The sequence below is a fragment of the Typopeltis vanoorti genome, chromosome 22, assembly GCF_054136105.1.
Source record: "Typopeltis vanoorti isolate ZY-2024b chromosome 22, IOZ_Tvanoo_1.0, whole genome shotgun sequence".
NCBI lineage: Eukaryota > Metazoa > Arthropoda > Arachnida > Uropygi > Thelyphonidae > Typopeltis > Typopeltis vanoorti.
In genome coordinates this window covers 37,864,244-37,876,824 of record NC_143570.1, presented here as the reverse complement: position 1 = coordinate 37,876,824, position 12,581 = coordinate 37,864,244, and the positions used below count along the sequence as shown (strand labels likewise).

The following is a 12,581-nucleotide window of genomic DNA, read 5'->3' as shown; positions in this document are numbered from 1 at the left end:
TTCTTTAAACAAAACACTGGATAATAAATTACAATAACAAGGATTGAAAGTAACATAATTATCAGAATCTAGTAAGTACATCAAAATTTCAAATGCTTTACATTTTATTTTTACAATAATATCAATAACGGGTACATCGCAAATGCTGATATACGTGTTATGAAGCCAAACTAAAAATATACTAACAAACAATTTGTAAAAATATTCATAATGTTAAATTCTGATTATTTTTACAAGATTTATAATGTTAAATTATTCATAATATTAAATTATATATGCAACACTTAAATTGTAAAACATTAGAAAATAACTAAATTCCTAATCTAGCATCCTCTATCATTAGATAAAAATAAACTGTACATGTTAAGTGAAATCGTCTCCCAATAATTGCTTCCCAGCTTTGTGGTGAAGTAATACAGCGATATATACTATGTACTTATTGAGATTTGGGATCACTGCTGTTCCCAAGCACAGAAGCCATTAAATCTCTCCAACTTGTAAAGACTATTTTCTATAAACAGAAAAAAGAAAATGAATAGTGTGTGCGAGTGTGTGTGCCTTCCCCCCTACACACACACACACACTAACCCCACACATACTTGTTTCCCATCACAAAACCACACAGTGCCATATGTGGGCAAGTGAGAAGAAGGAATTTACTAGCATTTCTCAAAAATGCTAGGAATTCTATTCATTAGGAATAAAAAAACAGTGCAGAGAAAGATATTTCAAATAAAACAGCAAAAGGAATGAAGAAAGAAGATAAAAGATTGGTTAGATGAGTTACATGATTAAAGGAAAGTAAGGAACGGTGGTGACCAATTCAATGGAGTAACACACACACACACACATCAAAGTACTACCTGTTAAAAAGGCATAATGCAAAAACATAGTAACTATAAAGTGACTATAGCAGAGGGGCCATCTAAAAGGCAGACTGTCCTCATATGTCTACAACTGAAAATTCTAAAAAAAAGTTTTGCACATAACCCCCCACCCAAAAAAAAAAACACGAGAACAATATTCTAAAGTTGGTTTGAGATTTTAAGTGTTAGAAGAACTTGAACAGAAACTCAATGTTCTGAACCAAAAAATAAATAAACACTAAGTGTTTTGGAGGCTGAGGAGCATGGGTATGATGTTTATACAATAAAAGCTAGATAAGAAAGGCAACCCAAGAAGAGAAAGGTGATGAGTGGAGATCAGAACATGATTGAAGAAGAGAGAATGAAGTAGGATCTTTTTTTCTAGGTAATAAGACAAGAATAAGTTTTGACAACAATGAAATTTGCTAGATTATATTATGTGGTCACTGTTTAAGACACAGGTTATGAAAGATCTTGAAGTTTAAGTCTTCGAGTAGAAAGTTTCTCAACTGAAGAAAAAGAATGAATGTAGTGTCATCATCAGCAAAACTACAGATAAGATCGGAGGTTAGAGAGGTCACTGAGATGTAGGAGAAGCACAGGTGAGAAAAGAGAATCCCGAGGAACTCCAGTAATGATACAGAAATCCGATGAAAAAAGCCATCTGCTGTCATGCAATGAACCAGAAAAGAAATTAGCAATACAATCACAAATAACATGAGGGAGACTAAGATGGCTTGCAAAATGGATTCTATGCCAAACAACAAATACCTTGGAAATATCCAAACATCCATAAGCAGGTCAAGTTAGCAAGGAAGTCTGCTACAGAACAAGTGGCAGAATCCATATTGGTTCTTAACCACTTTCAAAAGTGCTGATGCAATGGACATAGGTCTGATGGTTAACTTTCATGTCTCTTTTTTAGGGACAGGATGGATAAAGGTTTGCTTTCATGCTGTTGAGTAGATGACAAATGGTATAACAGCTTATACAAGTGATAAAGGATGGATTATAAATTAAAGATGCCAAGAAATTATATTCATGGTTTAATCCTTTTATATTCTTGGTTTAATCCTTTATCCAAGTGTAAGCAAACAAAGTTTGTGCCTGAAGTATTTTCAGGACTGGGCAACTCATATATAGAAGCTAATGACTTCATATTACATTATACAAGTTGCCCCAGTCATGAAAATACTTCAGGTGCAAACTTTGTTTGCTTACACTTGGATAAAGGATTAAACCAAGAATATAATTTCTTGGCATCTTTAATTTATAGTATAGCCAAGAGGAAAAACTTCCAACGACTATCTCTAACCCTGAGTATTTTAATAATAAGGTGAGACACCTTTTGGCTGCTCATATACGGATATATGTAGTCTTCTTGTAAGACCACATCTGCTCTACTCTTCAGTTTTCCCAACTTTGCATCATATGAAACAACTGTATATCATCATTATTTTAGCAAAATCTAAATATACCACCATGTATGCTTCTCCTTTGTCCAATGCACCTGTCACCTTGTTAAAGCAAGTAAATAGATTGCTGAAATACAGTCTTCCTTTAGCAAACCCATGTCCATCAAAGAGAATGTTGTTGTAATCAACCCAATTCTGAATCCTGAATCCTCACTAGCCTCTCTTACACCTTTACCACAACTCCAGACAGACAGACAGATTAGCTTGTAATTTGAAGCCTCAGTCTTATCACCACCTTTATGCAGCAGAAAAATTTTGCCCTCTTTCTACTCCTTTGGAACATGGACAAATCTAAGACTCGTGGTTAAAGAGGTAAGCAAAAACAATTGTTAACTCCCGGAACATTTCCTCAAAACAAGCGGTGATATGCCATCAAGTTTACTCGATTCCTCATATACCTCCTGTTCACTCACCATCAGCGGTACTTCCTCCTAACTACTCTCAAATTCTGCATGATGTTACTTTCATGAGAATGAAATACCTTTATGAACTGCTGGTTATCATTCTACCATTCTCTCCAGCCAGTATCATCTTTCCATAATCATTCTTTCTTCTACTGGCAATGTATCGAAAAAACTCCCTAGGATTCCTTTTGGCCTCATTAGCTAATTGCTCTCATACTGCACTTATGCTACCCTTACCAGGTGAGTTACCTTTTTGCTTGCTCTTTGTACTCCTTGTGCAACCAATCACCTTATGCTGCCTCCTAATTCCAAATTGCATGCTTCACCTTCATCCATCCATTTCACACCTAACCTTTTAGACTTTGGAATGCATTCAGACATTGCCTCTGCCAGACAGTTCCTAAACAGATCCCAAGCAGCACAGATCTCCTTTCCTTCCAATTTCTCATTCCATGATATAGCTGAAAGCTGCCTTCTGAGTTTGTCATCATCACCACCAGAGAGAACAAGGGGTCACCAACAGAAATTGTGCAAGAGTGTGGGTTAACAAGGGTAACAGGATTAGATTTTTTTGTTTGTAGGGTCATAAATGGGCAGAATGGATTGACAAAGGTGATAGTGAGTATTTCGTCAGTTAATGAGTTTGACCAAAAATATGATAGGTATTGTGTGAATAATGGCTAGGGTATGAATAATGAATCTCCTGCAATGTGTCTTCTGACTCTATGGAGATACCTGTAAAATAATGTTGTCACAACTTGTCTTTAGTTTCAACAAGAACTCTCTCTTTTACTTCCCTTTTATTATTATTATTAAATTTGTCAGATATTAATTTTTGCCTGGGGAAACTCAAACTATTGACTGCAATAGCAAACGCAAATTTCATGACCGTATACCATATTACTTCTTTTCTCATATTTTAATCAACTTACTTTATTACTCTTACAAACTTCGGTTCTTTCCTGCTTCCTGTTCTGATTCTTTTTCTTATCCTTTAAGTTTCTTTAAATGTTTCTTCACTTTTTCCAATTTTCTAGTCAATTTTCTATTGATTTCTTTTAATCAGGATATTTCAAATATATTATCCTCACTAATATTATCAACATTACTGCTGCAACTTTTCTGCTGAGAAGGACAAATTAGAAGTAAAGGTTCTCCTCACTGGCATCTATGGTAACTTGGACTTTTAACACTGCCTTATTGTGGAGAGTTTTTGGTAACATTTTTATGACTTAAAAATTAACAATATTTCTACTATTATATTACTAATACAAACAAATCCACTAAAAAACTACAATAATATACTAAAGATACACCATTTAGTTGGAAAAAAAAATTAATCAAAAAGAAATCATTCATTTGCCTCTAATGAATGTATTTCTATTCATATCTATTCTTTCACTCTCTCTTAACAGGGTGTCCCATAATTCTTAGTGCAGTTTTGATCTTTAACTGCTTCAAAAGTAGTTAAATACTTTTGATAAAAAGTAGTTAACTACTTAGTAGATAAAGAAGATAAAGTACTAGTTTTGATATAAAGTAGTTATATCATTTGAAAGTATAACTATTAGAATTTTTGATGCACAAATATTATTATTTCATTACAATTTTCTTTTTTTTTTTTTAGACTGGTGTGACTGAAGATGGCAAATGTTGAAGAAAAAGTCAATTGCATCCAGTGGCTTGCTGAACTCAAGTCCATAACAGCAGTAAGAAGAAAATTCTCTGCCCATTATAACAAGGAGGCTCCCCACAGAAATTTGATTAATAAATCAATGAAAAAATTCAAAGAAACTGGATCAATTCATGACAAACCCAGATCAGGGAGGCATTCATCAAGGAAAGCAAACATGGTTAAAATTGAAAGGGCATTTGATAAGAGGCCCAAGAAATCAGTGCGACGTGCTACTGCTGATTTAAATGCACCAAAAACCACAGTGCACAGAATTCTAACCAGACAACTCCATAAATATGCTTACAAAATTATGACTGTTCAAATGCTGCAAGAAGAGGATTATCATGCGACGGTGGATTTCAGTCAACTGATGAAGACACAAATGGAAAATGACACAGATGTTATTGGCATGTTTACTTTTTCAGATGAAGCAACATTCCACATAAATATGCTTACAAAATTATGACTGTTCAAATGCTGCAAGAAGAGGATTATCATGCGACAGTGGATTTCAGTCAACTGATGAAGACACAAATGGAAAATGACACAGATGTTATTGGCATGTTTACTTTTTCAGATGAAGCAACATTCCACATAAGTGGAAAAGTTAACAATCACAATTGCCACATTTGGGGTACAGAGAAGCCGCAGGGAATGTGGCAACACGAAAGAGACTCACCAAAAGTTAATGTGTAGTGAGCGATTAGAAGGTGTTGCGTTATTGAGCCATTCTTTTTTGATGAGTTCACTGTCAGGGTAAATCTTATTTAGCAATGCTTCAGAATTTTTTTTATTCCCGAATTAGAGGAGATTAAATCTTATGAATAAAAACAATTTCCAACAGGATGGGGCACCCTGTCACTATGTGACACATGTACAAAAGTTTTTGGATAACACTTTCACAGACAGGTAGATCGGTAGAGGAGGTGCTCTTGCATGGCCACCTTGGTCACCTGACCTGACTCCGTTAGACTTTTCTTATTGGGTCCCATCAAAACAGTCGTGTATGCTTCAAAATCTGTTTCTCTCGATGACCTTAAGACTAAAATTACAAGCACAATTAATGCAGTCACTGCTCAGCAACTACTAAATGTTTTCTGGAACTTCTAAAATCACCTATAACATGCATCGCACAAGATGGTCGTCATGTTGAGCACTAATAAGAAACAAATCATTGTAGATAAAACTTAATTACATACTCTTTAAGCTATTATATACTACAAATCTGTAACTTTTATAATGTTGGACCTATTAAAGTTTAAAATTGCACTAAGAATTATGGGGCCACCCTATATATATGCCAATCACTCTCACATTGTCTGTGTCTTCTTAATGTCAGCTCACATATTTACACCTTTTAAATATACCAATCAAATATAGGATTTCCCTTAATTATCAGGTTTTAATATTTCCTGAAACAAACATTCTTTTTCTGCCTCTATGTAGTTTTAGTTTCAACTGAGACACATGCCATGATTTGTGAGGTCCCCACCCAATATGCAAACAAGATGTAGAAGACAAATTCTCATTTCTTTCCCCTAAGTCAAGTATGACGTGAGATGAGTATAACATGTTCTCTGCCCAGAATGAACATGTTAATCACCAACAAAATCTCTTGTAATTTAAATTTATGGAAACAATGTTGAAGTGGAAGGTTTGCAAGAGTCAATTTTTTTTAGCACAGTACTGATACTATTGAGGTTTTTCTGGTAATGAGCTAATTTTAGTGAGTGAGTTCACTATTATAGTGCTTGATCTAGCAAAATTCTACTGTATTGTGACAACTCATATGTATTACAACTTTCATAAGGTTTTGCTATTTTTCAAATGAACATGAAAGGTAATCACATTTAATTAAGTTAGTCAGAAATATTTCACTAACTGATTCATTTGGAATTAAAATATTAATGCCATATTACTGAATTGCTTTCTTATTCAGTTCACATAATATACACAAGGAAAATTCAAAAATATATCAGAGAATTTGCTTTATAATTTCCAACTTTGGAACTTAAGCAGAATATACCTGGCAATGTCTATGGATATCACTTTAAAAAAAAAATAAAAAATAAAAAAGGAAGTTGCAGCTTATCTTTTTGGACAACTGATTGCATAAGCATTTTTCACTGCATTATATTATGTGTTCAAGGAAGAACGTGTGTATCAAATGCCTACAAACTTATGACAGAAATACAATACAATGCAAGAGTCATACAAAACATCCACACTGAATTAATTCATTGAGTTGTATTCCTATTTTAAAGACACTGAGTAATAAGAAAAGCACTGCTGATGTCTTTCTTTGGCACCAAAGGTGTAGTCTAATAATCAAGACTAGACCATGAATTACTCTCTCTTTAATGTTTCTTATCCCAAATGATTCAGTGTGGATGTTTTGTATGACTCTTGCATCGTATTATATTTCTGTCATAAGTTTGTAGGTGCTTGATACACATTCCTCCTTGAACACATAATATGATGCAGTGAAAAATGTTTATGCAATCAGTTGTCCAAAAAGCTAAACTGCAACTGCTTTTTTTTTTTTTTTTTTTAAGTGATATCCATAGACATTGCCAGATATATTCTACTTAAGTTCCAAAGTTGGAAACTATAAAGCAAATTCTCTGATATATTTTTGAATTTTCCTTGTGTATATTATGTGAACTGAATAAGAAAGCAATTCAGTAATATGGAATTAATATTTTAATTCCAAATGAATCGGTTAGTGACATGTTTCTGACTAACTTAATTAAATATAATTACAATTAATTTCATGTCCATTTGAAAAATAGCAAAATCTTATAAAAGTTGTAATACATACGAGTTGTCACAGTACAGTAGAATTTTGCTATATCAAGCGCTATAATAGTGAAGTCACTCACTGCCCCATGACAATATACCATGTGCCCCTGAATTTACAGGAATCTGAGATGAGTAGAATTACTATGGTTTCCTTATCTTGTTTGTTAGACTTATTTCAACCACTTGCACATACCATTCTCATTCTCCAGATGAAAAGCACTCTGAAAAGAAAATCTGAAGAGGTTATTAGATATACAACTGAATACAATACAGAACTGTAGGACATCACTAAAAAGGCTAAGGAATATGTTGAACAATAAATGAATGTTATTAGAATTACAGCCAAAGCAACTAAGGCTATGACGTCTGAAGTCTATATATCTGACACCTGCATGTTCAACTAGTGTGTTCATCAGACAGTAAGAACTCCCAAGTTTCCAAGAGAAACCCATCCTATAACCTCCATATGAGAAAAGATGGAATGATCACTGAAATAATAGGAATTATACTTTGGAGAAAACTAAGTAATTTGTAGAAGTTAAAATTTCCCTACTAAAAACTATTCTAGATATTTCTGCCCAGCCCTTATATACAAAAAAAAAAAACATATAAATTTGAACTATCTGATGAAATCATAGAAAATAAGGAGTTAAGCACTTGTAAAACAATTGATACACATTTCAACCACAGAAAAAAAAAAAAAAAAAAAAAAAAGAAAGAAAATGGAACATACTTGTTTGCTAATGACTGTCGTTCTTCAGTAGTAAAATCTAATGAACCAATCGCACCATTGCCATGAGTAGGCATGAAACCAATAATTGCCAATAATGCTGTTCGAACTATAAAACACAAAGAAAAATATTAACTCACATGCATTAAACCAACATTTTAAACACTAAAATATATACTGAAATATTAAAATATTTAAAACACCTGTATTGTAACTAACTTTTCCTCTTCCATTCTGTTTAAATGACCATACCCCCATAGGTTAGCTCAGCTGACACTCACATGAAAATTAATGGGTCGAGTTCATCTATAATATTTTCGCTATTATTTAATATTATTCTGGATATGAATAGTATTATTCATACTGGTGGTCTCCAGCCTTCAAGTGTTTTGGCTCTAGACATCCAAACTTTCTGACATGTTAAAATCAGTTTAAAATGTTGTATCCTACCACCTTAATGTTTCAGCTAGGTTTCTTACATGAATTCATAGAAATTTATTCAACTGGTACCCCATGCCAGCTTTGCTTATACTATTATCTATTTTCATCATCATCTTTTAACTCTTCATTATTTATTGTGCCTTTATAATGAAAGGCACCTTTCCCAAGTCAGATGCACACTTTGATGTGGTGAGAAGGACAAATCTGGCTATGGTGTTTAGAGAATTGAAAGTTTCTTGTGGTAGGGCCTCCCATAGCGTGCAGACAGTGATCCCTGAGGCCAACATGTGCCACAAACACTGAAGAAAGCAATGGCAAACCAATACTTTACATTCTGCCAAGAAAACCTTATGAGTACAGGCTTAAGTTAATTGAGATATGATGCTAGAAGATGGGGGATACCCAAATGGAAAGCATCAAAATGCTTACCAGAAAAGAGCAGAGAGAAACTTCCAATCAAATTAACAAGAATGATGATGCTAGATGAAAGCTTCTGATATTTAATTTCAGAAGATAATGCATCTGTTACTAATTTACATAAAATGTAAAATGCATGTAGCAAGGAAAACAAACTAATAAAGAAAAATATTAAAAGAACTTGGGTTAAAATTTGAGAAAATTGTGAACTTTTTGGTGAGGAATGGATCAAATGATACTGAGTGACTAGGATTTATTACTTTAGACATGAAAGTTTCTACAAAAAATGATATGGCATTCATAGAAGAATATAAAAATGCATTCTAGAACACAACCTGTTGTCTGATAGAATAATTCAAATCAGAATAAAGGCATATCCAGTGAATGACACGTGTAGATCCCCTATCATCATACATATCAAGGATTTAGGCCTAGCATGGCCTGTTCCAGCCTTAGAAGTCATTGTTGAATCGTTTAAGAGGACGTCCTGGATCCCTTATAACATGAATAATTGAATCATGAATGACTGATTGATCATGAATAATTGAATCATGAATGACTGATTGATCATGAATAATTGAATCATGAATGACTGATTGATCATGAATAATTGAATCATCATGGCTGATTGATCATGAATAATTGAATCATCACTCATGAATAATTGAAGAAAGTAACATTTGAAAAAGAGGAAAGAATTTTACAGTAGACTGCAACAAGCAATGTACAGTATTAATAATGCAGATTGTCTACTAATATTGGGTGACTAGAATGCAAAAGTAAGAGAATAAAAAGGGTAACAAGGAAAATTTGATTTGAGGAATAAAACAGAAGAAATGACGAAGTTGACTGTCAAGAACTTTCAATGACATAAAAGATTATATATGGGTACTTCAAATGGCAAATACAGAAATCTGAGATTATATCTTCGGCAACAGAATGTGGAGAACTACCAAAGCATCAAAAACGTGCAATAAAGAAAATCAACAGCACAAGGTGCAAGAAAATTATTACAGGAAGAACAAGGAATCTTTTCAAAAAGATAAATGAAATCAAGAGAAGGTTTATCCCTAGATTGGGAAGTAGTAAAAACATAATCCAGGGATTTGGGAGTGTTGGTGGATAGGGAGTTGAAGTTTAGGGGGCACATTGCAAAAGTAACTAAAACAGCTCGCCAAATCACTTGGCTTCTGAAAAATACTTTAACATGCAGAGACGAACAAGTTGTTGTTCCTCTGTATCGAGCCTTGATAAGACCCCATCTGGACTTCTGTGCCCAGTTATGGGCACCAAGGTTTCTTCGTGATGGGGAGGAAGTGGAGAGGATCCAGAGACGAGTGACCAAGATGATAGCAGGTCTGTGGAATGAACCTTATGAGAATAGGTTGAAGATTTGTGGATTGCAGAAATTGGAAGATAGGCGAAGGAGGGGTGATATAATTGAGACATTCAAATTACTGAAGGGTTTTTATAAGATTGATCTAGAAGATATTTTTGAAAATATGACTGGTGGTGGGAGGACTAGGGGCCATGCATGGAAGCTGGGCAAGAGCGTGGTTGACAAGGGTGTTAGAGCTAGGTTCTTTACTTGGAGAGTGGTAAATGAGTGGAATAAGCTTCCAGAGTCTGTTGTGGGTGCTACGACCGTGAATGAGTTCAAGGCAAGGTATGATAGATACTGTGTGAATGTTGAATAGTTGTTCTTGACATGATGTTAGGGCCTCCCTCGATGAGTCTGTCGACTCCTTGGAGTTTCCCAGAACAATAATAATAATAATAATTTGTTTAAAGTTTTTTCACTTGGTTATACTATAAATTAAAGATGCCAAGAAAAGATATTTTTCGGTTAATCATTTATCCAACTGTGAGCAAATATGGTTATGCGTGAAACATCTTCACGACGGACCACTTGTATATAGAGGCTAATGACTTAGTATCCAATAATGTAAAACACACACTCTTTCAAACATGTATGCTATGCATTATGGGATACTAAGGCAATTGATGTGAAGTCATTAGCCTCAGAGCCAGCACTAGAGTCTTTGCAACCCACATGCAATGTCTATCTAAGCGCCCCCAATAATGATCCGGGCGTGTGGTTCTTTTACGATAATAAAAATTTAAATTATTTGAAATTTCTTAAATAAATTTTGACAGAACAACCACACGTTGGTTTGCTAAATGTAACTAACAGAGGGTGTTGACTAGGCAGGATAATCGTTAAAAACTCGAATATTCAAAAAATTCTCAAAAGTTAAAGCAAATTTTGGTAAACCCACTTTACTTTAATCGGTGAATATAATGATACAGGGATTATAGCCTTCTCACCGACCTGAATTGCTAACAAAATTAAAATGAATTTTAATTAAAGTTAAAATTTATTTGAACTAAAGTTTAAAAAATTCTTGCATTTTACAAGTTACTTAATTCTTAGTAACTTCTAAAATTTTTTAATAATTTTTATAAGTGGAACTATCTTTTAACTCAAACAGTGTACTCTATTGTTTCGTTGTAGGGTCCTTTCAACATTTTCCATAACGGGATCAAACTTAGCAAAAAGTTCGACTAATTTTAAAAAATTGCCGTTATTACTTACATATAATTTATCAGATGATCTGCGAAAAGCTAAATTTTGGTTACCAAGGAATTTTATAATTTCAATCAAGCATTCTAAAATATTCATCCAATGTTTCTTTTCCATTGAGTGTCTCAATTAATAGTAGTTTTGTTTTTTTAATTTTTATCAACTTAAAATGGAAATTTCTTAAAATTTCCATTTTAAGAAATTTTTCATGTGAGTTAAACTAGTCTCACATATATGCAAAGTTGTACTCACATTTCTCCAATCATTATAACCTTCTACAAGACTACTTGATTCAGTAGGTGCAAAAGGTTTGCAACAAAATCAAAAAACAGAATTTAAAGTTTCGGAATAAATGAGCCATGTTCTTGGCACAAGCTCCCCATTTTCCATTTTTCTATTATAATACGTGTCGCCAAATTTACGACCATATGTATCTGTATGTATCTCTGGGATATATTATATTTTTCTTTTGAACAGGCCCCATTTCAATTAAAACAACTCTTAATTTTTCATCAATATTTCCCCATTCACCTGGATCTTCTAAATTTACAGAGACTAACAATGTGTTAATTTTGTGGTCAACTACAACTAAGTCTTCTCCTAACTGTTTTTCCCTTAAATCATGCATCTTGTTCAATAGTACTTTCATGCAAACTGGATGATGTGCACGGTTCTTCAACTCTGATTTCTGATGTACCGAGTTGGTTACAATCTGCATCAGAATATTGTAATAGTTTAACAAATTTATTAAGAGCTCCAGTTTGTTTCTTAACATCTGCTTCTTTCACAGCGTGATGCTTATGATTTTGTGCACTGGATAACTTTTTTTTAAATTTTTGATTCCATTTCTATTTATACCCACAAGAAATTATTACACAACACGACACAGAGACGAAATAATAGTCCGCACTACGCTACTGTCAGTAGCCTACTGAGATGCGTACCATGTGACTGGTTAACTAGCAACAAATGTTTTGTACGAAAATTCGTTTCTGCACATAAAAACCGTTCACCATTTCACTTTAGATAGACTGCAGTGGACACAACATTCTGCAGGCAAGCATTTAGCCTGCTCTCGCTGCAAAATTGTAAACAGCCAGCTGATCAAAGAAGCGGCAATATACAATTTTTTTAAATTTTTATCTGGTGTATCTGACCTTATTTATTTTAATATTGATCATTCAAAG

At 33.7% G+C, this 12,581-nt stretch overlaps 1 protein-coding gene across 2 annotated transcripts in view; it reads right to left on the bottom strand.

Moving 5' to 3' along the window:
- The window catches only part of LOC150094329 (ubiquitin-conjugating enzyme E2 J1-like), a 246,020-nt gene that overhangs the window by 180,517 nt on the left and 52,922 nt on the right, over positions 1-12,581 (bottom strand). For both annotated transcript variants that reach the window (XM_090412082.1, XM_090412081.1), the window contains exon 5: positions 7,956-8,061. In XM_090412082.1, the coding sequence (XP_090268208.1) occupies positions 7,956-8,061 (106 nt within the window). The remainder of the gene's footprint in view (positions 1-7,955; positions 8,062-12,581) is intronic.